Source organism: Dermacentor variabilis, chromosome 6 (assembly GCF_050947875.1).
Source record: "Dermacentor variabilis isolate Ectoservices chromosome 6, ASM5094787v1, whole genome shotgun sequence".
NCBI lineage: Eukaryota > Metazoa > Arthropoda > Arachnida > Ixodida > Ixodidae > Dermacentor > Dermacentor variabilis.
This window is the reverse complement of record NC_134573.1, coordinates 151,721,869-151,749,859: the sequence shown is the minus strand read 5'-3', so window position 1 is coordinate 151,749,859 and position 27,991 is coordinate 151,721,869. Positions and strand designations below refer to the sequence as shown.

Here is a 27,991-nt window from a genome sequence, read left to right as displayed (position 1 = left end):
AGTGTGCCGTGTTGCAGGTGCCCGTGCGGTCCCGTGGCTGGGGCCTCCGCTCTGCAATGAGCCGAGGGAACTCTGCTGGCGCTGGGCAGGCACCAGGAAGTGGCGGATGCACCCTGCGGGTGCTGCCTGCGAGCCGTGAACAGCCCACCGTGCAGCGGCTCGTGCTGCTGTCATACCTGCCCAGTGGCTTCTGGGCACGCCTCATCACTCGCCTGCTGGCTGATGACCAGGTACCGCTCTGCCGCAGCATTTCACATGCGTGCGTGTGTTTACGTAGCTCTCTGTATCCCTACTGCCTGCAAAGGGCCACTTGTGGCCCAGTTAGGCTTGTGCTCGCCTTATGGCTGCAAGATCAGTGGTTCAGCCCTGGTAGTACAGACCTTTGTTACTGCATTAGCAGGCATAAATGGACAGAAGAATGCTATGAGGCCAGGAAGATAAAACGTAGATGCTATTGTCTCAGCCGGCGTTGCTGTGTAATGTAACATTAAATCAATTTAGTTAGTGTGAATGGGGCCAGTGTTAGAAATAGACCTGTCAAAAAATAAAATGCAGTTAAACTTCTATATATAGAAGTTTAACTGCATTTAACTGAAGTCGGTAAAAGTGGCAATTTGCTTCATTATGTGAAAATATTGTTATATTGAAATTCTACCTTTTATGCAAGTAAGTACAGTTGCCAGTGGATTTTTCCTACAAGGAAGTGGCGGCAAAACTTCCTTAATTATCAAGCAATTAGAAAAAGCAAACTTCAATGAGAAAACAAATTTATATTCTTGGATCTGAAATTTGGCAGCGAAATGCATACAGTTTCATGCCTTGCCGACAATATCTTCACATCAGTGATAGAAAGTGAAGCCAGCCACACTTTTGCATCTACTGATTGTGTTGCCCAAAGTGGGATGACGCTATTACGAAAAGTGCAGCCCGTGAGGAGTGAATGCTAGGTCTTCTCGTTTCAGCGTGTCCCCAAAACTCACGATTATGCAACCTCCAGTACTAAATGCGCAGGAAGATGGCGCGCATGATGTCATGCCATCTCAACGTCCCACTCTTTCCACGGGCAACAGATTACTTCTAGAACAGGGTGCGCAGGCCGTGCATGCACTCAGTCGCACTAACAGCCATGCAAAACCAGGGCCACGCTCGAAAAAGAGATGCGTGCCAACCTCCCCCCCCCCCCCCCCCCGCTTACCCCCCTCCCCCCTGGCATATTCTCGTGCACACTTGATCACGTTACTGCGAGCTTGCACCCTTCCCTCCTTCCCTCTTGTGCGCGCGGAAAGACAGCACTCACCAAGCCGCCATCCTTCCCGGCTGACCCTCGCAAGCTTTCACTAGCACGAAAAGCGTACAGCGTGCTGTGCGCGATTCGATCTTAGCAAACTTGGACATTATATGGAACATGGCACTGCTCCGCTTCAACAGTCGCTCTTTGTTTCCTGGTGTGTGATTGAAGAGGTGCATTCACAAGCAGCCATTTGTAATTCAACTGTTTTACCATGTGTGTCTGTTCCATTTTATTGTCTTGATATTCCTTTGAGGCGACAGTGAAATTTGGTTATATTGAACTTGTGTATTAGCACACTTAACTATATTAATGCGATAGCGTTAAGGGGCCCGTGCCGCAGAAAATGTGGCGTCGTACATCGACTCGGCAAAAAGAATTTCGAACAAAATTCCGAACCACGCATACCGCGTTTCTACCAGAAAGCTCGCCTTCATGCATAGCGTTTGCAGCCAGCGTTTCCCGGTAAACGTTATGATTACATAAGTGGCACACACACACAGCGAGAGAGAGAGACAGATATATATATAGCAGTTTGAGGAAAAGAGTAATTTAATAACTGATTTGTTATGAACGTCTTCTTGACTCAGATTATGTGACACACTGTGAGCTTTCATTCTTGGCTCTCAAATCATGAAACTCCTGTCAAAAAGTCTGTTGTTTAATTTAATGATGTCTTCCAATTTGCAAGCGCAGCCTCTGGCACACTTGCATAGCACACGTGAGTGTCGTGCTGAGGTTGAAAGAAGTCAGCATCTTGCAACAGACACTGGGTTTAGATACATTTTTTCTGTCTAACATATACACCTGCATGGCCACATTCACACACAGGTATTTTAAATCATCAGCAGCAGCACAAAGTTGCTTTCTTTGCATTGCACCTTTCCATGCTTTGGACAAGTATGCCCGAGGCTGTATAAATAATCTCCTCCTTCAATACCCCCCCATTTGCCTGTAGTTTCTGTAACTCTTGGCATCTTTCATAGTTCCACTTTCTTTGTTATGCCTTTCTAACCCAGTTGTATTTAAAATAGGTGGTGGAAGCACTCCGTGGCTACTTGGCCCCACCTCGTGGCTGGGAGAAGGATCCGGGTCTTGCTGCTGCACTGTCGCAGCGCGCCGAGTGGCTCTGCTGGCAGACTGGGCTTGAACTGCGGCATGCACAGGTACGTAACTAGCATCTATGTTATAGCGGTTGCCCATAAACTCGTAGTTTTCACATCGTAAGGCGCTAGCGAATTGCAATGTCAGTGTTTTTCTGTTGTCACTATTCATCTATGTGTTTCGCTGAAGCTACCTGTTGGTATTCTTACAGCTCAGGGGAAAGAAAACAAAAGAATGTCGTACCACGAAAGTGAAAGTGGAGGATTAAGTGGCTTTGGAAGAGTTAGATTGGTAATGATAGCAGAACAACAACATTTTACTTTTGAATGAGGGGTCTTGCTGCAATAGGTTCAGGTAAGCTTGCCAGCAAATGAAGCAGTTGCTATTTGGGGATTCCAAAATACAGGTTTCCTGCTGAAGAGGCAGTAGAGACACTTCTTTCATTTTTCTGTTCCTTCGCTGTTACTCTATTCAGCGAGATCTGTCTGTAATTCACGTCTCCTTCAGCAGTCAAAACATTTGTTTCAGTCTTACACAGATGTTGCTGACAGTTCATATGCCTGTGCATGCAGCATGTCAGTCAAAACTGTAATTTAGTAGATATCTTGACCATATTTCAATGTTTGTTTAACATTACTTGAATGCATATGTAAACCTGCATATCAAAATGGCATCCTTCAGTGGCTCAGTGTTCGAAGAAATACATTAGAACCTTGTTCACACATTTTGGAAAATATTGTGAGGAAAATACATACTAACCGGGTAAACGTACAATCCGAAGTCACAAAAAAATTTGGCAGACTCAACTGTAATTGGCATCTACGTAAGGCGAAGCATTGCGTGACTTGCTGCTGCGTGAGATGCTAACGCGCACAAAACTGGTGGGGCCCAAGCGGCTCGAGACGTACACTGTCATTTTTGCGGCTTCAGCAAGCTTACGTTTGTGCTCCCAGCCTGGGACAGCAACTTCTTCGAGCAGGGAATCTTAGTGGGAAGTTTTGACGTGTCCACTCTGCGCGAATCATTGTGGCACTAAACTCTGACAGCATATTGAGCTAATGGGATCCGAGCAACCTGAGACGCACATTGTCAATTTGTTATTGTGTCGGCGATGGAAAACCATAACCGAATTGAGCTGGTGGGCGGTGTTGGAATACGATGCCTACAATGCCGCCAGAGCTAAACGTGACACTCACTTTGTGCCGCGTGCAGCAGGGAACGGCAGTGCATTTGGGTTATTGCCCATTAAGAGCGTGCAGTACATGTCCAACAGTACTACAAACCACACTGGGAAGCAGATAGGTGAAGATGCTTATTGCGATATGGTTGGTGGCGATAGCTGTGAATGCGGCATGCAGCAACCTTGAAGGAGTTTTGCTGATACTAAAAGAGGAAACTGACCGCGCGCCAGCATTTTTGCATGCCGTGGGCAAGCGAGTATTGTGAGGAAACTGCTGCAGTAGGCGGCTACTGTTATCGATCACTGGTGCCTTACACCATTTCTTTTTTAAATGGGATTTAGTGGCCGTATAACATATCGTACGATTGCAGTATGGCAATGTACTGAACGTTGGTGCCGAAAGATTGTGTTTCTGTAAAAAGGTGTAACTGTATTAGGTCATTTTTAGTGTTCTCTATCGCGAATGTTAGTGCCGAGAAATGGTACGTAACGAGCTCTATCAGCAAGGTTCTACTGTATACCTGTTTCTGTTTTCTTGTTTTGTTTTATTGCTTTTTTTTTTTACTTGCGTGGTCATAATATTTAATAAATGCATTACTTTTCTTACAGCTTGTTCATCGTAAGTACAGTTGGCTAATAGCATTTGATATACACAACACTGTTTAGCTCAAAACAGTTTCACGCGTTGCTAAGAGTTGTAAATAAAAAAGCTGAATGTGCAGTACTGAATGCTAAGAAATTTAACTGGCACTCAGCGAAATACAAGACATGCACACCGACCTTCACCGATAAGCTCACATTATTTTCTTCTTCAGTTGGTGAGCACAGCAGTAGGTCATGTCCATCTGACCACGAAAGTTTGCAGGACCTGGGTTCCGTGACAAATGTGAATTTATGCTTTGTTAAGGCATGCCACTTCCAACTTGATGAATCAGCGTGCAGCTCACAAAGGCTACTTCATGCAAAAACTGGATTCGAGAGGCTATGTACCCAGGCCTCACGGGAACTCATCTTTATTGCAAATATTGTTTCCAGTAAGCTAGTAGGACTGATTGTACTTCAATAACAGTGCAAATTGCACATCAGATTTGTTGAGTTCAAGTGCCTTGTGCGTTTGGAGTAACAACATTTTAAAATTAAGTCATGTTTACTGCTGTCTTATTAGTGAGCGCGCTGTTGCGTACTCCAGGGTAGCGTACCGTACTGCTGCCGAGAAGTAGCGGCGCCTGCCTATCGAAGCTCGACCGACATTACTTATTGGGTAGCGTAGCGTTGTCGGCAGGCTGCAGGCATCCGGTAGACCATGGCGACCAAGCAAGGGCGAGACGATTTGCTAGTGTGAAACTTGCACGGTTTATTCAAAGGTAGTTGAAAGAAAATAAGAAAAGCATGAAGTATCTAAAAGTACATTTCAGAGCCCCTTAAATAGGCTCTCTACAAGTGTGGGCGGGATCTTGCTTCCGTCGATGTCACGTGACAGGCACAGAGAGAGGGCCCCTCCTCCTCTGGCATTACCGAGCAAGGAAAGGAAAAGTCACGCCTCATTTCGACGAAGCCTGGTAGAAGGCCGGGTGGTAGAAGGCCGGGTGATAGAAGGCCGGGTGATAGAAGGCCGGGTGATAGAAGGCCGGGTGATAGAAGGCCGGGTGGTAGAAGGTTGGGTGGTAGAAGGTCGGGTGGTAGAAGGCCCTTTGTGCGCAAGGTGCGTGACGTTAACCATCGCAGGAGAAGTCAAGCCTCATTTCGACGAATCCTGGTAGAAGGTCGGGTGAAATTCCTGTCGCCACGTGGTGTCAGACGCCAACCCTAACAGCGCGAAGCTAACTTATAGATTTCGTTTTGCTGGGTGTTTTGCTCAATATATATATTTTTAATGAGTACACTTTTGAATTTTCTTAAGATGGAAAACTGCCTTCTCCTGCAAGTACCACAAGTAAATGAATGATAGTAAGCTGTTAATCATATTTAACAGCCCTGCTCCTTCTTGTTGCCTGTGAGTAACAAAAACTAACAAAGGAGTTACTGCGTCATGAACCTAGACTTGTTGCTGCTGTCGCTCTGTGCCTTGCCATTTTACATCTCCAATGTGTGGCAAAGTCAGCTCACAACGCATTGCATGAAATCATGAGTTGGCTTTCTTCTGTTGCTCAGATAGTGCTTGGTAGAGCGCAGTACATTGGACAAACAAAAGAGAATCATGGAAAGAAACGCCCTACTGTGCCCATTACCCAGGCTCTTTTTAGTCGACAGGCGACAAAACTAGTCTGCATTGATGCAGCAGCCTGCCCATGCTTATACAATCGTGCTTAAAAACTTTTTTACCCTGATGAAGCATTTAAGCAGAGATTCCAAGTGAATTGGACGATGTAGACCAAAAAGCCTGCAGTCTGCAGGAGTGTGCCTCTCAAAATGTGTTTCTGTTAAGGCTAGGCTACACGAAGTGAAAAACTGTTGTCAAAGAGCCCAACCTTGCCCAGCGGCAAACGCCCAAACCTCGGCATCTAAAGATTTGACGCCCACCGCCAACCCAACTAAATTCGAAAAACTTTGCCTGGCGAAGTTTGCCGCCGGAAGCCGTGAGCGCGCCTCGTGTGCTGTTTGCCAGTCATCACAACAAGCCATCTCCCACCGACTTCTGGTGGCTGGTTGTGAGCTGCCGCAAGTTCTCGTTTTCTTTTTTGTTTTGTTTTTTTCCTAGTGCCACCAGCGAAGCGTCCATCACACGGCCAACGGTTTTGAGTGCTCGAGTGCCTTGAGGGAAAAAAGGAACGTGACATTATAGTTAGAAACCGACTGTGCGTGGTTTCCAGGCTGTTTGCATTTGTGTGGCTCAGATGGCACACTAAGTGGCTGGCGGCATCAAACACGAGATCCACTGACAGGCTCGTGTCCCGGCAAATTTCGATAACGCTATCCTCTCCAGCTGCAGTGCAAGACGCTGCGACCACCACCATGCAGTCGCTTTCAGGCTTGCATGTAAAACAGAAGGCACAATACCCACATACGCACTATACAGGATATGCGTGCACTACAGCACACAGTACATGCACTGGATAGGCTACAAGCCTCTACACACACATGAGGCTCCAAGCTCATGCCACCACACAACGTAGTCAGACAACACAATGCCCGCCCGCTAAAATGCTTACAGCTCTGTAGAATGTGTAGAAATCGTTTGTAAACCCTCCCTAAATTGCTTAGCCACTAACAATAGATAACAGAATGAAAACTCTTTTTATATTTTTCTTTTCTGCTTAAGAAAAACATGTTTATCGAGTCTGGTAAAATCAACAGCGAGGCGGTAAGCACGCAGCAGTGTAGGCCTCTTTTTCGCTCCATGTAGCCAAGCCAGCAAACAATTGGCATTGTGCTTCCACGTCTATTTCAGCAGTGCAAAGTTCGCCATGAAACTTAGCTTCACTTAGCCCAGCCTTTGCTCAGAGGGAACCGTGGCTGGGGCGTGGATGTGTACATCACTTACAAGAACAGATGCCATTGTACTGTGTAAGTAAACCTTTCACCTGCAGGCTGTAGTCCTGCGCCTGCGTGAAGTGGTGTCTGGTGGCGCATCCTGCGACCTGCTTGGAGCACATCCACGTGTACGCCTGGAAGGCCATTGGAGTCCTGTGGAAACTCAAGGTGCAGTTGCCCTTCTGCTGGAGCTTCCGCTGGAACGTCGGCAGTGGGGCCCCGTGCAGCTGCTTCCGCGCATGGAGAGCGCAACCCAGCTGCTGTCCCTGGCTGCCGACCATGTCGACACTCTACTCGAAGACTGGTACCCAGCTCTGGGCACACGTTTTGTGCACACTTCCCAGGGGCGCTTCCTGGTCACCCGCCTGGTACCATGTCCTTCGTGTGCCACTGGACAGGGTTGCAGCATGGCCCCTTCTTCTGGACCACCTTCTCGTGCGAGCACTGACAGTGGTGTTGTTGACAGGTAGGGTGGAGTTCCTAAACTGGTAAGTCAACAGCGTGGAAAAAGGACGAGGGTAGAAGCAACAAGATGTGCATATAAAACACATACAGGCACCCATGTGTGTCTTTTATACGTGCTGTTTCTTACTCCTTTCATAATTTTTCCATGCTGTTGACGTGTCTATTAGAGCACTGAACCAAGTACAGTAGACTTGCATTAATTTTACTCTGGTTAACTCAATTTTTCGTTAATTCAGTGCCCACCGAAGGACCTGGCCGGCCCCTGCGAATTTTTAAGGGCCCAAGCTTTCGTTATTTCATTCCTAAGATTTGACTTTGCTGGATAATTAGAACTTGACCAGTCAGCAAGCACGCACGTGGCACTTATGTTGACTCCAGTAATGCCCCCTTTAGTGGCAGTGTCTGCCTCAGCGGAGCTTAGAAGACAGTGAGTGCACTGAACATACGTCAATATCCCGCTGAAAACACTTATTTTCAGCCTGCATTGGGAAGATTCTTAGGCATTAACCATAGGTCTCTGGTTACTGTACTTACGCAATTGTAATGCCCACAATTTTCTTTTTCCAGAAAAACCGGACAAAAATTACCTTCATGGTGCAATCGGATCCAAAACCAAAACCACCTTTGTGGAGTTTATATGCTACCGCATAACACAAATGTACTGAGGCGAAGCTGACTTAAGAAAACAGGCCTTCATTGTGCGACATGTATTAGACCCTTGCTCATCTTTCTTGCTAAAAAATTGTGTGCGCATTAGATTTCTACTTTGTTTAGGTGTCTTAATGCCATTTCTACGTTAATTTTCTACTTTAGACAAATTAAAAGTTGGCGCGGGCTTGATTCGGGGGTGTGTTAGAATTGGGCAAGTACTCCCAAATGAATGAGCAGATTGTTTTAAAATTTTTTCCCGTCTTGTTTAATTAGAGCTGCTGGATAATTCAATCAATTTCGTCAGTCCCATCAGGGTCGAATTAACGGGAGTTGACTGTACAGTAGAACCTTGTATTGGAAAAAAACTTAGAAAATACACACTAAATGGAAAAACATATGACCAAAGTCACTAAAAAATTTGGCAGACTCAACTGTAGTTGACATCTACATAATGCGAAGCATTTGTGAATTATTGCAGCATGACATGTAGATATGTGCTAAGCTGGTGGGGTGGGCCAAACAGCCTGAGACATGCACTGTCATTCTTGTGACTTCGGCCAAACTTACGTTCATGCTTCTTGAATTGGGCTTGGGCAGCAGCTTTATTAAATTGGGCATTTCAGTGACAAGTTTCAACGTGCCCACTTGGTGAAAATTGTTGCCACCAGATAGACGGACACGTGTGTAGCTGGTGGGGCTTGAGTAGCCTGAGATGCACTTTGTCGTTTTCCTGTTACATAGTGTTGATGGCACTGGAAAACCATAACGTAATCGAGCTGGTAGGCTATGCCGGAATACGATGCTGCCAGACTGAAACGTCGCACTCACTTCGCACCGCCTGCTGCAGAGAACAGTGGCGCGTTTGGGTTGCCGCCTATGAAAAGTGTGCAGCACGCTTCCGACCGTACAACGCCACACGCATTGTGAAACAGACAGGTAAAGATGCTTATCGCAACAGGTTTGGTAGTGATAGCTGTGAATGCGACATGCGATGATCTATAAAAACATTTGCTGGTACCAGAAGAGGAAATTGAGTGTGTGTTGGCATTTTCAAGTGACACAGGTGGGCAAGTACTGCTGAGAAGCTGTCTTAGCAGCTGCGCACTACTCTTGATCACGCGTGCCTCATGCCTTCCCTTGTTCACAAGGGATCTAGTGACCAGAAAACATGTAATACAATGGCAGTTTTGCAATGTACTGAATGTTGCTGCCAAAATATTATGTTTTCAAAGAACATACTGACTGGTAAAAAAGCAAGCGTAAGTGTATCGGGATCATTTTTGTGTTGTTGATCGAGAACATTGGCGCAGGGAAACCGTATGAAACAGGGTCATATCAGCGAGGTTCTGCTACATCTCAAACTGGGTTCTTAGAAAACCGAAGTCATTGTGGGCTGTATTTGTTCAAGTTCCTGCAAGCATAGAAATTGATTCATGCACACTTGCCTCTGTTTTTGCACCACTTGTTTATCTTATGGTTAGCGGCAGATGTGTGTTTTATTTTTTGCAGGAAGGTATGCATATGGGTAGAAATTCTAAGCATCGGCCTAGGCAAACATAGCGCTGAAACTATCTAGAAGCTCGGCAACCAATTTTGAGATTGGCTCTTTGTGTTTGTTCTAAAGGGCAGCAGATTGGCTCTCTGCTCAAAGGAAACTAGATGTGCCCTTCACATTAATATAGGGACTCTTTTTTTTTCATTACCACATGATAAACATTGCATAACAGTGTTAGTGATTCATTGTGAATGTTCTCTGAAAGGCATTTGCGTGGATAAGCAAGAGCACGAGTTAAAGGGAGCTCCACTGCACTTTCTGAAAGTTGCTGTGGTTCCCCAATAACTATCAGAATTCTTGAGGCAGGGCTCTCTTCGTGGCAGATTGCATCAAAATGCACTTGAGGTGTGTCGCTTTGGTGAACCAGAAGTAGCAGATGCGATGAAAGAAACTATTGGCCTGGTATACTAGCTGTCAGTATTATTTTCATGTGTGCATTGACACATTGAGCAGTTTAAATGTCACAGTGTGGTAATGACCATTACTGTAATAATATATCACAATGGATGTTTTGTCACACAAAAGTGAAATCATTTACAAATGAGACATGATCTAATTGACCAATTATTATCTCCAGATTATAATTTTTTAGTACACTGACCACAGTGAGCAACAGTTGACAAACAAGGGATGTCTCTAAATCCAACATTTTGACTAGTGAACGTGTCTTTGTCAGGGGCTCTACAGACATCGCTTATTTGACCATGGTTGATCACCTGAAGTGTTCATCTTCCTGTTGTTTTAATTTCAGCCACAATGAGGTTCTTGTCTGGTGAGTTAACTGGAAGCATATGAGCCAAGCACCATTTCATGACAGAAGTCATACAATGGTGCCCAGCTCATGTTCTGGTGCAATCATGTGACTGGTACTCTTCGCAATGGTTCCTAGTGTAGGGTAACCTCTTTTCATGCATGGCAGTAGTGTAGATACAAACACAGATAAAGTATAGGCAGAACAATGTGTTAACTTGCACACCTCCTCTAATAGCTATGTTTAATCAACTAGCCCAATAAGAAGTACTTCTACAGTTCAACATGGCTGGAATTGATGTTAAAGGTTTTTGCGGCCATAAAGTCTAAACAAACACATTTGGGTCCCCAGCCAGACAGTCCCAGTCACTCCATAATAAAAATAGCCAATACGGAATGTGTGATCTTGATGCTTCTTGAAATGCCATGTGTTAACCGTGTCACGGGAGAGTCCTATTCAGCTACAATATATTTTATGTAATTAGTGCCTAGGACTACTGTGTCTTGTCCATGTGTTCTGGCGCCCTTTCTAGGTACCAGTAACGGGCCGGGCTGGTCCAAACTATTTTGACATTCTGGCGAGATCCTTCTTTGTCCGCTAGGTGGCCTATAGACTCGCTTCATCTATGTTCGCCTGGTAGAGATATAAAAAATAGTGGCTGTCATTTGTGTGTTGCCGCGTCCGTCGTGAAAGTGCGGCTCACTTGATTGAGTCATGAAGCTCCAAAGATAATTTGCTTCTGCATGAAAGCACTGACAGTAATGGCAGTGTTTTCTATGCTATAGATACATCTACTGATTCCGACGTCGCCAACTATGATGATAGTGTTGATACGGCGTGTAAGTGAATGAAATTAGATAGACAGAACCTTCTGCCAGTGCTTCGTCATTTTAAATTTATGAATTTTCAGACACAAGTTGTGAATTTACTGCCCCCATATCATATATATTTTGAATCTGCAAAAAAAAAATTTGTTGTCCAGGTGTGCAATAAAAAGGAATGTCATTTTCTTAATGCGTGTCTTTATTTTTTCCTGGCACGTATAGGGTTAAGTGAGCACATCCACTTACTACTCAGTCACTCAGTCTAAGAAACAATGGTGGGTAACTGGGGGAAGAAAAAGAAACATTTACCAGCTTTTGTCAGCAGTCTTAAAGTTTTGTGACATTGTGCTCTCAGTGTTGATAAAAGACTGTGTGGTTGTTCACACAGCCGTCCTGCATCAGCTGAGGGACTGGAGGAAGCGATCACGGGCCCCTACGCCTTTTTGGTGGAAGAATGCATTCTTGCAGCCAATGAACGAGGTGCCGTCACCTGCCCGATCCACGGAGACTTGCGTTTGGCACAGTTAGCACCTGACACGGTTTGTATTCTGTGAATCCAGACTACCTACTTCTGATATACACTCTAGAATTTTTTTACTTTGCCAACTGTATGACTCCGTTAAGGTGCAGTCCTTTTATAGGTTTTTTTGTAGTGCATGGAAAATAATGGCTGATATCACCAAATGCACCGCTGAGTTGGAGTTGAGGAAATCATGAAAAAAGCAGTGAATGCAAACACACCACAGTAGCCCCACAGACTCATCATAGTTGACATTCAATGGTCTGGAATACCAGTTTAAATATTATGTCAAGATTTCAGTTGGTCCGGTATATACTTCCAGTGCATTATGGATCCACTTAAGGGAAAGCTTTAGCCACCTGATGCCACCTATTCAAATATATTTAAAATGCAGAAATGCCTTCCTTAAGTAGCCCCTGGGCCGGTTTTAATGAAATGTGTTGCATTTGAGAGAGAAGGTTAAATTCTACTGTTATTTGAAGCTGAATATTGATTTAGGGCGTTAATTTTTTAACAAGGTATTGCCAAAAATCGGTAAGCTTGAAAAGGCACGAAGTTTGGAAATCCATAACACTACACCGAGAACAGATATCACAGTTCTGTAAACTGCACCCGTTAAAATATCCAAAGCATACGAACTTGATATACATCTCAATTTTTTATCTTAAATAAGATTGTTACACTATTTACAAGGGTTTTGTAAAAGTCCTAGTCACATTTTTTAGTGGTGTACTTCAGAGCGATGCATAATACATTAATTTTGTCCACTTTAGATCTAGTATTAGGCACAGTTTACAATATTGCTATAAAATATTTTATTACTGAGTTACGGAGCTGTAAACATCGTAGTTCCCGTTTTTGGTTTTCAACAATTTTTATTAAAATATCGATGACATAAATAAAAGATCCACTTGCAACAGTCACTAGATTTTAACTTTTTCTTTTATATGCCTTATCAAATTTGGTGCAGTTATTGCCGAGAAAAACGATTTCTCCTTTCCCATGCATTGAGATAAGAGCCCCTGAGCTTCCTCTTAAGTGAAACAAGTCCAACAAGAATTTTGGATTATTTGAATATTTTGGATTTCCAGAGACCAGAGAAAGTGGAGCAGAGTGGCTGATTAGAGGATGTTCTTAAAAGGGACAGTAAATAGAAAAATGATTTGAGCTTTGTTGGTAAATTACCTTTACACAATATCAAAAAGGTCACTCTTGCCACAAAAAGATGCTTGGTAAGCCAGAAAAGATCCAAGAACAAAAGACGAATGGTGCCGCCACCTTGAAGTTCCCACACCAGCTCGTCATAACGTCACGGGTGCCGTCTGCTCGAACCTAGTTAAGCCTCTAGCGATAAAGATGGACTACATTGTATTTCAAAAGAGCCAAAAAATGAACAAAAAAGGTTTCAAGAACTTTTACTGAGCCACAATGGCTGAAATGTTAAAAATACTTTGCAATCCATGACGTCATGCTGACGTACCGCCCCTGGGGTTTAGGCACGAAATTCAAAAGTGAAACTTTGGTCGTCATTTTCTCTTTGAATAATCAACCTGATTGCCATGAAATCAGCAAAAATAGAGTGTTTTAAAGCGTACTTTATCAATCTAAACTGATTTATTGTTTCACATTAGTGTCCCTTAGTGTCCCTGTTTCTGCTGTAATCACCCAGTAAGCTAAGTGACTGTGTACATGACTAATTAGTGTGTATCTGCATGACCATTTTGGTTGTATACACTTCTTTACTGTTACTGCTTGTTTGTGTAAAAAGCCATAATTCAATTTAAGCCATACTTTATTTGACTTCAGATGATTCAAATATCTGTGATCCCTTGGAGTTTAGTTTGAATTAATGTGAGTCAACTAATTACTTTGCAATTTATTATGCCTTTAGTTGAAGGATTTATTGCTATCAGCGTGCCTTATCAAGAATTTGATGTACATTACAAAGGGTCTTGTATACAATATCAGCATGAGTGCCAAGAAGGATAATAGACAAGGTGGAATTATGCAGGGGTGTGTTTGACTGTCATCTGTGTAGTTAAGGCAATGATGTTCTGTTTGTTCATCATTATGTCCAGCATATTGTTATAAGTGGTGTCCTCGTACACATGTTCAATTTGCAGGTATTTCTAGACCTAGGTGAGCGCTACCTTGTGCAGCCAGACCAGATACGGCGGGGCCGCATGCTCGGCCGAGGTGCCTTTGGCTTTGTGTTCAAGGCAACTATGAAGCAGAGGGTAAGGGCATGCAAGAATATACTATTAAATTACCGTATTTTTATGCATATAACCCGAACCAAAATTTGAGAAGATTCTACAGTGAGGTGCGGGTGCATGTAATATGTGAATTTCACCTTCAAGTGTGGCTTCATGGCAACCTGCGCCGCACTGTCACATATCGTGTCACATATCACATGACTGATGCATCCATGATAACGTCCAACGTGCTAATCCAGCTTTGTCAGCATCGCCAAGGAATGGGGGAACCAAGCTTCTGGCTGTATTTACGATGGGTGCATTGGTGAGTAGAGGCTGTTCTTGCAAAGATTTGAAAGTTGTTGTATGCAGTTATTTTCGCTGATTAAACGTGTGGATATATATTTTTTTCCCAGCTGTTGTAATTGGGGGTGCGGGTTATAAGCAGTGGAGGGTTATATGCGAAACAAATACGGTACTAGTTGGCTTGTCATCGCAAAACCGTTCTGCTCAAAGACAAAGGGAGGTATGTGTGTTCAGTTGGTGTATGTGTACTTTCTGTTGTCCTTGCTTTTTAGTGCTGCAGTTTTGGATTACAAGGCTGTTCCCAACTTCTTTGTTAATGAATTAGAGATAACTTTATGAATAATGAATTACAATTCCTCACGAATGTAGCACGAAGCTACAAAGGAAACTCATACAGGTCTCTCACAAAAAGAAACTCGTATGGGTTTCATGAGCCTTCTTCTACGTTAAAGGCTTCCACAAAAGTGATTTGCCATAACTTTATTGCAGCTTAGTAATCGAATTTGGTTGTTAGTCTGCAAGGACTGGCTTGAAGGGTAGTGGACTCACATCTGAAGAAACTCTATTAAGGGAACAGCACTTTAGTATTTAAGTAATCATCATTCACAGTGATCCACTGGTACGTGCTTTCAAGTGCTACCCACCCATGGTGAAGAAAAGAAGCAGTTGTTGAAGCATGGAAGGGGCGATGAGGCATGTTGCCTCCTACAAACAACTGTATTTACACAGGAAGGGCTAAATCATTGAATATCTAGCTGAATTTCCTTGTTACAACCAAGTTTTTCATCTTGGCCACTATACTGATACATGTTCCTTCACACAGGCAGTCTTGATAACTGAAAGCGCCCAGGCATGAGAAAGGAGAGAGATGGAACCTGGAGGTTCTGAAAGAAAAAAAAGTGTTCACAGCCCACTGTGGCGACTTAGTGGCTGTGGCTTTCCAGCACTGAGCATTCAGTGCAGGTTTGATTCCTGGATGTAGAGGCTGTATTATGACGATGCATAAAGCAAAAGCGCTCGTGTACTTATAAGCATGTGAACGAATCCTATGTAATCAATACAACCTAATTTGGAACCCTCCACTACAGCATCTTTCACAGCCCAGATGTTACTTTGGGATGTTAAACTCAATCAACCAATCAATCAAAAAGTGACTATAGTCATATGTTTGTACATCATAGTGTACAAAAGTTGCAGCCCTTGCATTGCATTAATCTACTGGCAGATAGTAGAGATATTGTTACGGTTAATGTTAAACCGGCTTTATTTAAGGGACGAGATTGATGGTGAAGTCAAGATGGCGTCCCGAGGCTGCACACGCTCACGTCTTCTTCCTCTTCTGCTCGCCCGGCTCATGCCGTAGCAATATGTTGCAAACAACTAAGATGAGAGTTCACTTGGGCTATGTTTGGTGGTCGTAGCCACAAATTGTTTGACAGCTTTGAAAGAGCATACATCTACATGCTGATATATTGGAAGTTGTAGAATTTTTTAATATGTCTGTCTGTAATTTTTTTTTTCTAATGTTTACTATTCGGAACAAAAAGGTTCCTTACCCAACACACACTCACCTGTTTATTTATGTCAGGAATGTGGCCTCCATTTCGTGACTTCAGTGTCATTATTTAGTTATTTTTGAGTAAATGTTCACCACATTACTCCGTTTCATCACCTCTGCTAGGGCTCGGGAAAGTTCACAGAGGTTGCCATGAAGATGCTTCAGCCCGTAGAGCCCGGCTACGGGGCACGGCCATCGGACACGGTTGCCTACAAGGCTGCACGTGCCCAGTGGCAGCGGGAACCTCTGCAGTACGCCTGCAAGGCGTACTGCACAGCTCGGCAGGAGCTGAGCATCCTGCTGAGTGTGCGCCATCCACACGTGGTGGCGCTACGTGGGGTCTGTCCACGGCCGCTGGCACTCGTGCTGCAGCTGGCTCCACGCGGAGCGCTAGATGCCCTCCTTGCTGACTTCCGGCGCTCGGGAGCACACCTGCCTTCTGGTGCACTTCAGAGGGTTCTGTTGCAGGTGAGGAATTAAAGTCGCCTTCCACAATAGTAGTGCCTTTATGTCTTCTGCTTGCTTGTGTCGTGAAACTTTAAACCGCCGTAGTAACCCAGGGGCTATGGCATTCTGCTGCTGAGCATGGGGTCACGGATTCCATTCCTAGCTGTGGTGGCCATATTTCAGAGGGGGAGAAATGAGAAAACACTCGTGTATTTAGATTTAGGTGTACGTCAAGATAACCTGAGGCAGTCAAAATTAATCCGGAGCCTCTTACTATGGCATCTCTCATAGCCCCAGTGTTGTTTCTGGATGTTAAAGGGGCCCTGAACCACTTTTTATTGAAGTGAAGAAAGGCATTTGAAGTGAAAATAGGCTATATCAGAAATACTTTGCCGCAGAAAGTACTTCAATGTGTTCAGCAGAAGCGGAGTTATTGGCAATCAAACGCGGCCTCTGCTGCGCTCCCGTTCCTTCTTTAGTGCCTTGCACTGCAAAGGCTAAGGCGCAGTGGGGCATGCTCACAACGATCCGCCTTCTAAATGCCACCGTGGCGCACAGTTTCCAAGACTTCCACCTTTGATGCCTACAACGCGCTAAGCATAAGCCAAGCACGGTTGTCTTCAGCAAGCCACAGTGCACTTAGACAGTGGACTCGTGGTGGCACCCCACGACGGCTGCAGTATCTACGCTATGTAGCCGACCTCAGCTTGATGTCAGCTATCGGCCAGTAGCAGCCGTCTAAGGAAATGATGGAATAGTGCATCCGATGGCCAAATAGTGCGACTAGAAGAGAGTGAGCACAGAGCCTTCTTTTGCAAAGAGAGCGTTTGAGAGAAAGTTGACTTCTCAATCCACTTGCGAGCTTCATGCACCGTGTACGACAGCAATATTTAACTGAGATTTCACCGAGCCCGAGGGGTTGTTCAGGGCCCCTTTAAGCTCCACGCATCAAGCAAACCAAATATTCAGTCACTCAACCAGTCGTGAAACTTTGTGTGAAATACAACGTCAGCTCGCTCAAATCATCATCCATGTGACTTATGAAAATTGAAGTAGGGTACTCGTGGCAGCCATCAGTCATGTCTTTCTAAACATGCTGGCTCTCATCAGATCACTATTGCTAATCAGTAACTGTGAGGGAGACCACCTACCTAGTTATTTCTATGTACGGGCTGTAGTTAAGTTTGCAATGGAATACCAACTAGCCCGTACCAAAACCCTGCTTCACCTAGGGACACTGAGTGCCAGTGGCTTGTCTTCTGCTGTGGAATAGTTCAGGTTTATGATAACTCTCATCATTACAGTGTTTGCACTTTCCCTCCACCCTCCACAAGATCTTAGTCTTGATCTTGGCAAAAAGACCAACAAGCGATCCCTTAACAAGCACTGTATTTCATACTTGTGGAGCCGCAGCCCTACATATTTAGGAAATTTTGCAATGTAATACTTAATTATGTCTTCTGCCTTTTAAGGTGAGCTATATTTGCGCATTGCCTGTCCTTGCAGGTGGCACGTGCCCTGGAATATCTTCACCAGCAGCACATAATATACCGAGACCTAAAGTCCGAGAATGTGCTGGTGTGGGCGCTGCCACTGCCCGGGGAACCAGATGGGGGCCCTGTGCAGGTGCGTCTCGCCGACTACGGCATCAGCCGGGCTGCCCTGCCCACGGGTACCAAGGGTTTTGGTGGCACTGAGGGATTCATGGCCCCCGAGATCATGCGGCACAATGGCGAGGAGGAGTACACAGAAAAGGCAGGACATTCTCTCTCACCTCTTGCTTATCGCAACTAGCGAGTCGGGGCTTGTGTGCGAAAGTAGCGAATTGTGCAGAAGTTCGTGTCACAAGCATCATTTCTTGGTCTGTATAATGCGACTACTGTATAAACGCGCGTAAGGGCTGCACTTGTTTTTCAAGATACGAGGGCCAGTTTTCAGGGTGTGTCCCATACACGCGATGTGTAAAAAAAATTTTTTTTTCAAGCAAAAACAACCCTACGAAGAGTGTTTATTGCAGTATATGACATATATGCTCAATCATCGCGACTCACCAAGTCCTCAGACTCCGAGCTGCTGCTGTGTTGCGGTGCCCACTTGTCCCACAAGAAGTCATCCTTTGCGCCGTCCAAGCTGTTTGAGATTCCGCTGGCTTTAAAGCCTCAGTATGTCGCAAGCGACACCCTCTTAAGCCGTCTGGTCGGCATCTGTTCATGGCTGCGGCTTGCCATCCCTTCTGTGTACTGCCTTCGAAATTCAACCTTAAAAGGCCAATTTATGCTGACATCTAATGGTTTCAGCATGCCTGTGAGGCTGCCCGGAATAACAGCCATGGTCTGTGCCGACATGGCGTAGCTGTTCTCAGTTGCGTATTCATACGGTGCGGTGGTGGTGGTGGTGGTGGTGGTGGTGGTGGTGGTGGTGATGATGATGAGATGGTGATGATGATGATGCTCTGTCGCATTGTCTCATGCCCTCTGTCGACAGCGCCTGGAAGCTCGCCCACACGCACGCATTTTGAACACGCATGGGTTGAGGAAAGGGCAAGCGCGGCCCTTACATCCATTTATACGATATTCCTTTCACTGAGTTTTGTTCCTTTCCTATCATGCACCGCTCACAACCAGGCAATCCAGGTGATTCCTATGATTGGTGATCCAGCTTCCTATGATTGGTGCATAAGCACTGCACCAATCAGCCCACTGATCAAGAGCACAATGGAAATTAATTATAATTGTTACATTACCCTGGCCCTATGTTCATCAGCTATCTTTGTGTTTTTTCATGCTTTAGTAGTTTCAAATCTACACCAACATGTCCACTTTTCCATTTCTTCTGTATTTTTTTTTAACTCTTCCCTGCTCATCCCTCACTCGAAGCAGTGTAGAATGCGTCAAACAGAATTGAAATCAGTCACTCAGGTTGTTGGAAAGAAGCAGGAGTATCACCAGGTTATCTACAAGGTCATCACAAAGTCGTCGTGTGGTAAGCTCAAATTTACAGAAACAGTATACTGTGCAGCTCTCATCATCATCAACTTCACCATAAACCACCCTCCTTGCGCTTCACATCCTATCTCTGTTGCTCTCGTAAACTCCTTCCTCAGTGTGGACCAGCACGCCAGAGGCACTTCACTCAGGCCAACCTCTTCACCTTTCTGCCATTAAGGTTCCTCTCTATCTTTCTCTCTCTCTCTACTATGAAATGCATAAGGAGGCACGAAGATCTGAAATTGTGCCACAGCTATCACTGTGGCTGTACTGTGAGTTTATGCAGAACTGCGTTTGTTTTTTAAATGCGTAAGCATTTCTATGCCTACTCAATGTGGAAACCTGTCCGTCGAGTAAGACGAACTGCTGTAAAGAAGATAATGTGTAAAACAACAGTTTCTGTAAAGGCTTTGTTGAAAAATTTGGTGATGATGGCACAGTGCTTTCGCATACTTAGACAACTCCCAGAGGAGTTTCTCCATGCATCTTTATACCAGTACCTACGCTGTTTTAGTCAGCTGCAGGCGCTGCAAACAAGGGATGAGCACTTGTTTTTGACAAGTGCTCGCAAGTGTTTTCACAGTGCTTTCAACACTGTGAGCAGCTTTCTGATGATTGCTTTTGCTGCTTTTGTGCAGGTTGACTGCTTCTCCTACGGCATGTTTATGTATGAGCTGCTGACACTGCGACTGCCCTTTGAAGGCCAGGACTGTGTTAAGGACCACATCCTAGATGGAGGACGACCTGTGCTCACACGCAGAGTGCGTACAACATGTTGTTCTTTTTGCTCTGGCTATCTCTCAGCGAGCCAACCAAATATGCTTCAGAGATCAGAGTTTGCCATTCATGGGAGGCTCACCATGAAGTCTTTCCTTCTGATATGGGACATGGGGTGAACAACATTGCAAGGGCCAGTTAGGAAGCAACCCAGAATGTCTCCCTTGCCTTTTATCCCATACTTTTGTGTCTCTGTAACGATTCGCAGCAATACGTCGCCAATTAATGTCATTTGTGTTATTGCACAGCATAGTATGGTTTGTTTGTAGCCACTCAGAATTTGTAATAATCGTGCTTGTTTATTTGTTAGTAATATGCTACAATTGAATCTAGTTTCACACTCAGCCGTGAATCTCTGCAACCACTGGGCTATCATAGACTTCTGGTTGATTCATAAATTGAAAACTGAACAAGCCATAAATGACCAGGATGCGTTGCTGCACTTCCATGTTTGCCTTTTGTAACAGTAGAATTATTTGAAGGCTCTAAAATGTAAATTTGGGACTATACCATGCTTGCAAACATACTAAAGAGATACTGTGCGTTGCATTCTCATGTAATTACACATTGCAGGCAATGCACACATTGAACGGATTGGCATTGTTTGATCAAGTTGTCCACAGCTTAGCAGTGTACCCATAGGTTCACTTTGATTGGGTTATTGAGGTAATTTTTCAGGTCTTTCTTTTGAATTACGTGGGCTGGAAATTGCTGTATTGCAGGAGGCACTGAGCTACCCGGGTTATCTGCTGGACCTCATGGTGTGTTGCTGGGCTCAGCAGCCACGTGATCGACCATCAGCAAGCCAGCTTGTGTCCATTGTCAGTGCTGCAGAGTTCGGACAGCTTTTGGACGTTGTCTCCCTCCCAGGATCACAGCCCCTTCTTGCAGCCGTCTCATTCACCGCTGGCACCGAAGGTCAGTGGTTGTAGTACGTTGTGCACTCCGTTGATTCCTTTATCATTTGCACATGCAATGAGATAAGACATGGAGATACCGTGCGATTTAATTTACTTTCACTGTGTCTCATTTACCCACACTTCACGTCGGACTCCTTGGTGTTCTGATCTCATAAAGAAGTAAACACAAGGGGATAGGCATGCAAGATGCACAGAACGGGCATTCACTTCTAGCAACTGAATTTCTTTGACTATCCACCATGGTGGCTCAGTGGCTATGGCCTTCTGCTCCTGAACACAAGGTCTTGGGTTCAATTCTTGGCTGCCGCAGCCACAGCCTGATGGGGGAAGAATGCAACAGCCCTCGTGCATACTTTACTTAGAGCCCACTTGGATCAAAATTGATTCGCAGCCCTCCACCATGGTGTCTCAGTTCCAGTGTTGCTTCATAATGTTGAACCCCATGACTTATACCCCGGTCACACAGGCAAACTCAGTGGCACTTTGAGCATGTGTCACTATGGCAGCACACTGCTGCATCGGAAGGGAAAGTGTGATTTGAAACTGATGGCCCTGTTGATGTTTAAATCGGTAGGCACATTATATATTTGTTATCTTCAGCAGTGTCTGCAGACTAATACGCCATTATAACTAAAAAATGATAAATAACATGAATTTTAGTGTAAGTAATGTATTATAGCCGCAGTAATATGATTAATCGTCACGAGCCAAGGAAAGAGAGCATTGCAGCAAATGTGAGCAGCAAAAGAAATGCGGTTTCCTATGTAGATAACATTCTAAATCACAAAAGAAAAAAGTGTTTTCACGATTAGTGCCATCCCTTCATGAAGTAATTCTATATTTATTTTTGAAGCGCTGCCGTCAAGGCTACACACTTCGACGCAGCATAGCGAGTTTGATGAATCCGCTCGCAGGTGATTGCATTTTACAATTGTCACTTATACATTTCCTCCTGACAGCCTGCTAATTACACTAACGTTGAAGTGCACTTGCTCAAGATGACATTAAATTTGCCCATCTGACAGAGGGATTAATAAATTTTCTTTGACAAGAACAACAAGCAGTGCCTGGAGAAAAACATGAGGCACCTTTGCTATTGGTGGCCTCCATTTGTGAACGAAAAAATTTGTGCTGATGCATTGGTCCATCCTTTTGGCAGCCGATTCAACTACTCAGTGGAAGAGGAAAAGTACTGGGAGCATTAACTAACATTGTTTTTCTAACCAAAGCTACACGCAAGGCTATGACTTGTTGGACATTGTAGACCTCAAGTGCATGCCTGTGCATGCTTACATACATATGGCCTCAGTTCTCTATGGTGTGCATGTGGCCTCGGTTCTCTATTACAAGCATCTGGCGGGGTAGGTGATTTTCTTGGCAGCGAGCCATCATAGCCAGGGCTCTTTCTTGTTTGCCGTGAGCTCTTGCGGGCCGTTGTGTTCCATCAGGCTACAGAAATTTCCACTCCTTACTTATAGCCAAGATATGGTTGTGTAATAGAAGCATTCGGTTATTTTTGTGCCTGGGTGCAGAGGAGCCATCATCTGAATTGTGGCTGGGGCGCACAGATGACCAGGTGAATCTGCTGACCTGTGACAGCAGCCACTGGCAAGAACTCAAGGTGGGGTGCACCAATCATATTTCCTGCTAACGCTTCAAAAGAAATGTCCGAACTGTGGATAATGTTTTTCCATTCATTTGAAAATTCTGCGAAATCGCATAGGAATTTAGCAGTAGTTCTGAGAAAATAAGACTGATGATGATCAGCTTAAATTGCATTCATACAAAAAGGAGAGCTAAGTGAGAAAGAGACCGCATGGAGCTTTTGGTGTCCTGTAACTATGTAATGCCAAGCATTAGTGTAACAGAGGCATACCTGATAACTGAAAACATAGAAAATTTTGTCAAATCGAAGTTTCAGTGTTTCTGCGTACATTCTCATAGCTGTCTTCTTGGTTAGCATGTCGTGAATTCACATCTTCAAATAAGATTTTGATGACAATTTTAGACTATAACGCAGGCTCAGATTTCAGCCGCAGCAGTCATGTTGCCTTGAGGCAACAGTAAAGGTAAAGGTATTGAGAATGAGTGACAAGTAAAATAATTTTCATTTTTCTCTAGGTGCTATCTGTGCCAGCTATCACCTGCCTGTGCGTTGTCAACAATGACGTCTGGTTGGGCAGTTCGCAGGCAAGAGTGCAGATCTACAGGCAAGTCGGCTGTCTCATTCTGTAACTAATGTGCTACGTTCTGCACTGCTAGTAGTACTGTGAAGGCTTTCTGCTAGGCACCTTATGTTAAAGGGCATTTTGTATATAGCCCACTGCGGTGACTTGGTGGCTATGGTCTGCTGCTGACCATGAGGTCACGGGTTCGATTCCCGGCCAGTCCGGCTGCACTCCTATGGGGGGTGAAATTCAGAATTGCTGTGCACTCATATTTATGTGCACATCAAATAAAGTCCCAGTTGGTTAAAAATTAATCCGGAGCCCTCCACTACAATGTTCCTCATAACCGACTGTGCAGTTTAAGGGCGTTAAATCCCCCAATCATATTTCTAGATTATAAATTTTGGAGATGCAGGAAAAGTGATGATGTTGTTCAAAGGGGCATGTTATAAGATGCATAGAAAGGGCTTGGGCTGTTAAGATGTCTCATTCTATGGCTGTGGCCATAAATGTATACCTAATCTCAAATGCCATTCACTCCATTGGCATTGCTTGCTTTAGTTTGTATGGAGGTCATATTTTTGTCCACCGTACAGCTCCAAAAACTTTGGGTTGTGCAAGCATCCTTTTGACTGTTGAGACATAGTAGTAGTAGTAGTAGTAGTAGTAGTAGTAGTAGTAGTAGTAGTAGTAGTAGTAGTAGTAGTAGTAGCAGTAGTAGTTGTTGTTGTTGTTGTTGTGGTACATGTAGTAGTATGTATCAGCTAAATAATCGCTGTAAAACTCCACTTGAAAACCCTCAGAGGACCTCAGGGAGGTTTTTGATCATCAGGCGAAACTTCATTCATGTCAAAGGTGAACACATGAGCTTGCTATCTATGGTTGCATTCTAACAATTTATTGACATCAATAATTGCCTCGAGCTCTGCTTTATCAAGTGGTGTTTCACTCTATGTAGCTTAGAACCATGGCTGTCAGTTAGCCTTCTTTCAACTGGTTTACCCAGAGTAGCATGAACCAGCTTAACTGGTCACGTACAAAATGGCTTTTGGAATGTTTCTAAACTTTGCAGCCAGGACAGCCGCCAGGAGCTGTGCACTGTGAGCCTGCTGGAGGAAGGGGACGAGGAGGTTGCCGTGCGTGCCATGCAGCACGTCCCCCAAGCCGGCCGCGTTGCCTTGACAGCTGGCTCTCGGCTCTGGCTGTGCGATGAGGTCACTAAAAATCTGCAGGAGCTGGACGTGCAAGCTGCTCCACTGTGCCTCTGTGTCACCCAGCCAGATGACAGGTACGCTGACAACGGCGTAAAAGTGCGACCACACTAGTGGGAAAATGGATGGCGCAAAACTCGAGGCAGCAGGAGTTTGCCTGTCTCACAGCAAAATTAATTTTGGAGCTGTTTTTCACAGTTTTCGACAGGATGCAGATCTAGGGGACTCGCTAGAATGCAACTTTTTTTTAGCAGTTGGCATTTGCCCTCTCTGAATGCTCCTCGGGAAGTGGCGCTGTTGGTAGCAAAAAGAGAGCACATGAACAGTGACACTGTCACATGACTTCTGCAGTGGAGACAACGTTTAGTGTGGTCACACTGACACTGGCAGGTCTTCTACTGGTACTATGACATTGTTCCTGTGTCTTGAAGTGTTCGTCACCTGGACCTTATTATCACAGTGTAGTATGCCCTTTTCATTGAAGTTAAAACAGAATTGTGCTTGAGGGTTGGTAGAGTTGAGCTGATATTTATGGCTTAATAACTATCATTGCATGCTTTTACAAAGGACAGTCCATAATATCCAAACCTCAGCACACTTTTGAAAGTCTTGCACATCTGTATACTCCATTCCATACATAGCTGTCAACGCTGTGGAAGCTAGAGAGACTTCTTGCGGTGGCTTCGTTAGGAAAGTTAGGAAATTTGCAGGCACAGGATGGGGTCGCGTGGCACAAGACGGGCAAATGGACATTGCTGGGGGAGACCTTTGTTCTGCTGTGGACAAAAATATGCTGATGAAGGAAATTAAAAGTGTGAAGAGTATTAGTATGTCTGTAAAGCAGTGTCAACATTCCTCTTTGTTTCCTTTACATAGGCCTGCAGCTGAGCTCTGGTGTGGTGGTTTGGAGGGCATACTTACCGTCTACCTTGTGCCCGAGAGTGGACCAGTCTCTGGCCGAGAGGCACTGGAGCACCCAGATACCGGCACAGTCTCCCAGCTTTGTGGCCAAAACAACACCGCCTGGTCCTACCTATACCCAGGTAATTGAATGTTTGACGTCTCTGTGATAGCTTTTGTTTCTCTTCACAGCATGTTAGTTATAAATATTGTGTCTACAAATCTATAAAAATCTACAAGTAATTATATAACAGCACTGTGCTGTATATTAGCTGCTTCCAGAAACGATTTGCTCTAGGAAAGGCTCATGCTGTTGCAGAATGTCTGACACACTTTTTGGTACACTCGTACATCTCACTCAATAGCAGTAGTCATATGCACAACACTAAATTATTTTTCAAACCTTTAGGACAATATTAACTTTTTCCTTACCAGTCCTAAAATATTAATCAGTTAGATCGACAGCTTTTCGATACTGTTATATGTTGCCGTCAGAATGCTTCCATGAGCATCGCCATGCACCGTATGAAATGAAGACTGACTTTAACTTTTGGTCAGATTTCGCAATTTTCGGCATATTGGGGAGTCTTGAAAAATAAATTTTCGACAGGGGGTATCACTGAAACAAGCCTTCAGTACTCCTAGCGCTTTCGATATCAAACAACACAAAATTTGAGCTTCTGGTCGAATCGGTTACACCATTTTTATATGACAGCGGCAGTGAAAACCTGGGAGCTTCTCTCAAGTTGCCTAATTTGCGCCAACATTTACGCTGCTTTATAGATGCCTCAAACATCAGCACATGTTCGGGTGAGCACATTGTTTTGAATAGTATGCTTGAATAATACCAAGTGCAGGTTCATTTTTCCTCCAATAAGTTGCTTTTACCCATTGGCGTTTCATCAGCATATGTGACACATATTACAGTAAAACCTTGTTTCAGATTTCACAAGTCCGAAAGAAATGTCCAAATTAATCGAATGTTGAATTGTCGAGGGTATCAAGAAAACAATAAACAAATGCTTACTACATCAACATGCCCTTATTTACTGAATGAATCAGCAAATCCTGTTTCTATTTTGCCCAAAAGCAGTGCAGAAGCTGCAAGTCTCACCATCTTGTGACTTCCTTCGCGACATACACTTTCATCTGAGACACGCTTTTCACTACCCTACGCCCAGCCCGAGTATTTTTCCGTCAGTGTTGCCAGGTCACCACCCATCGCGATGTAGACGGCGCTCTTCATTCTCAACAGCTTTGCACTGCGTAAAAATATGTAGGAGCGGGCGAATATTCGAAACTTACAAATAACGAATGAAATAGTGTGCTATTCGATTTGGTCTTTGAATTGAATAGTCGCTATTCACAAATGCAAATATTTCTCGCATACTTTCGCATGTTGACCACCGTGGCCATAGTATAGACATAAAACATGAGAACTTGCATGATAGAGCAGGCTACGTTGCTTATGTAGCCATACCTTACAAGCTATAAAGCGATCATTCGCATTGTCTGAAGAGCCCTGTGCATGCGAAGAAACTGATTGTTTGCTCCTAGCGCTCCCTTTGTGCTTTCAATAAACAACACTTCATAACATGCTATGTAAATACAGAAATGTGCTAACTTGAAGAATACTAAGATGTAAACATCTTTTTATATTTATTAATTGTGACAATGGCTCTTCATTATTCAAAAACTGTTCAAAAGCTATTTGATATTTGATTTGATCTGGTTTGCTTCTGGCACTATTTGATTCGTATTCAATTCAGTCTCAAAAATCACTATTCGCATGCCCTTAAAAATATGTGGATCCCACACATTGTGGGAGTCAATGTAAGCAAAGCCTTGTATGCTGTTTGCTTTGACTGACCATAGTTAGCGATGATGTTAGTGGTGAATGTGTGATTTCTTCAGCATTTAGGCCAATACGAGAGTGGTGAGTCTATGTTAAACATTGCCTTGTGTACACCACTGCTGTTTGTCTGCATAATCCACAGAACACACACGGAGACGTGTTTGCTTTAGGCATTGTGGTGCATCATTGTTCATAATCTCTGAGAGGGTTGAGCATTATCATTGCCTTACATGGCACGTCGCGTCATGGCAGAAGTGTACAGAAGAACGTGTACTTAACAACGGCTAGTCATCAGGAGCATTCAGACGTTTGACATATGGGCGCAGCAGCTCAGCATGTTTCATCACTATGGCTACCGGCCATGGTGCTGAAGAGACGCCAGCTCCAAGCGCTGTCTTCAAGCTATGGCCAGTTGTAATTTTTACGCTATCACAGCCCAGCATGGAATCTCCACAGCCCAGCACCTGCATTTTTGTTGCATAGGAAAGCAAGCACAGCACGTGCCATACGCACAAACTGTGATGATGAAACTGAATATGTGGAGGCAAGCGCCATCTGGGGGTGTTGCAAGAAACCTAGTGGCACATGCAAGCTAGATCACAATAGCAGCAGTTGCGCCTCAAAAGTTCGGAAAAGAGGCAAAGAAAGCTTCGCTTTAAGATGAAACTACTGTTTGTAGCACTTCGGACGAATTTGCGGCCACTATCGACGCAATCGTGGATGGCGACTGCACAGTCATGAAGGTACATGGCCAACACATGCACCGAGCCAAAGCGAAACTACTGCCGCAACTGCTGCAGACGAAAGGACGGCCGCTATCGACACAATCATGGATGGCGACTACACAGTCATGAAGGC

The 27,991-nt window shown here is 44.4% G+C and overlaps 1 protein-coding gene across 2 annotated transcripts in view; it reads left to right on the top strand.

Moving 5' to 3' along the window:
- Positions 1 to 27,991, top strand: part of Lrrk (Leucine-rich repeat kinase) — a 75,497-nt gene that overhangs the window by 39,744 nt on the left and 7,762 nt on the right. The window contains exons 21-33 of one of the 2 annotated variants that reach the window (XM_075696287.1): positions 3 to 230; positions 2,323 to 2,454; positions 7,100 to 7,509; positions 11,678 to 11,828; positions 13,933 to 14,046; positions 15,992 to 16,336; positions 17,822 to 18,070; positions 19,941 to 20,063; positions 20,802 to 20,997; positions 22,532 to 22,620; positions 23,121 to 23,209; positions 24,240 to 24,455; positions 25,255 to 25,421. In XM_075696287.1, the coding sequence (XP_075552402.1) occupies positions 3 to 230; positions 2,323 to 2,454; positions 7,100 to 7,509; positions 11,678 to 11,828; positions 13,933 to 14,046; positions 15,992 to 16,336; positions 17,822 to 18,070; positions 19,941 to 20,063; positions 20,802 to 20,997; positions 22,532 to 22,620; positions 23,121 to 23,209; positions 24,240 to 24,455; positions 25,255 to 25,421 (2,509 nt within the window). The remainder of the gene's footprint in view (positions 1 to 2; positions 231 to 2,322; positions 2,455 to 7,099; positions 7,510 to 11,677; positions 11,829 to 13,932; positions 14,047 to 15,991; positions 16,337 to 17,821; positions 18,071 to 19,940; positions 20,064 to 20,801; positions 20,998 to 22,531; positions 22,621 to 23,120; positions 23,210 to 24,239; positions 24,456 to 25,254; positions 25,422 to 27,991) is intronic. The other variant, XM_075696288.1, reaches the window with a different exon arrangement.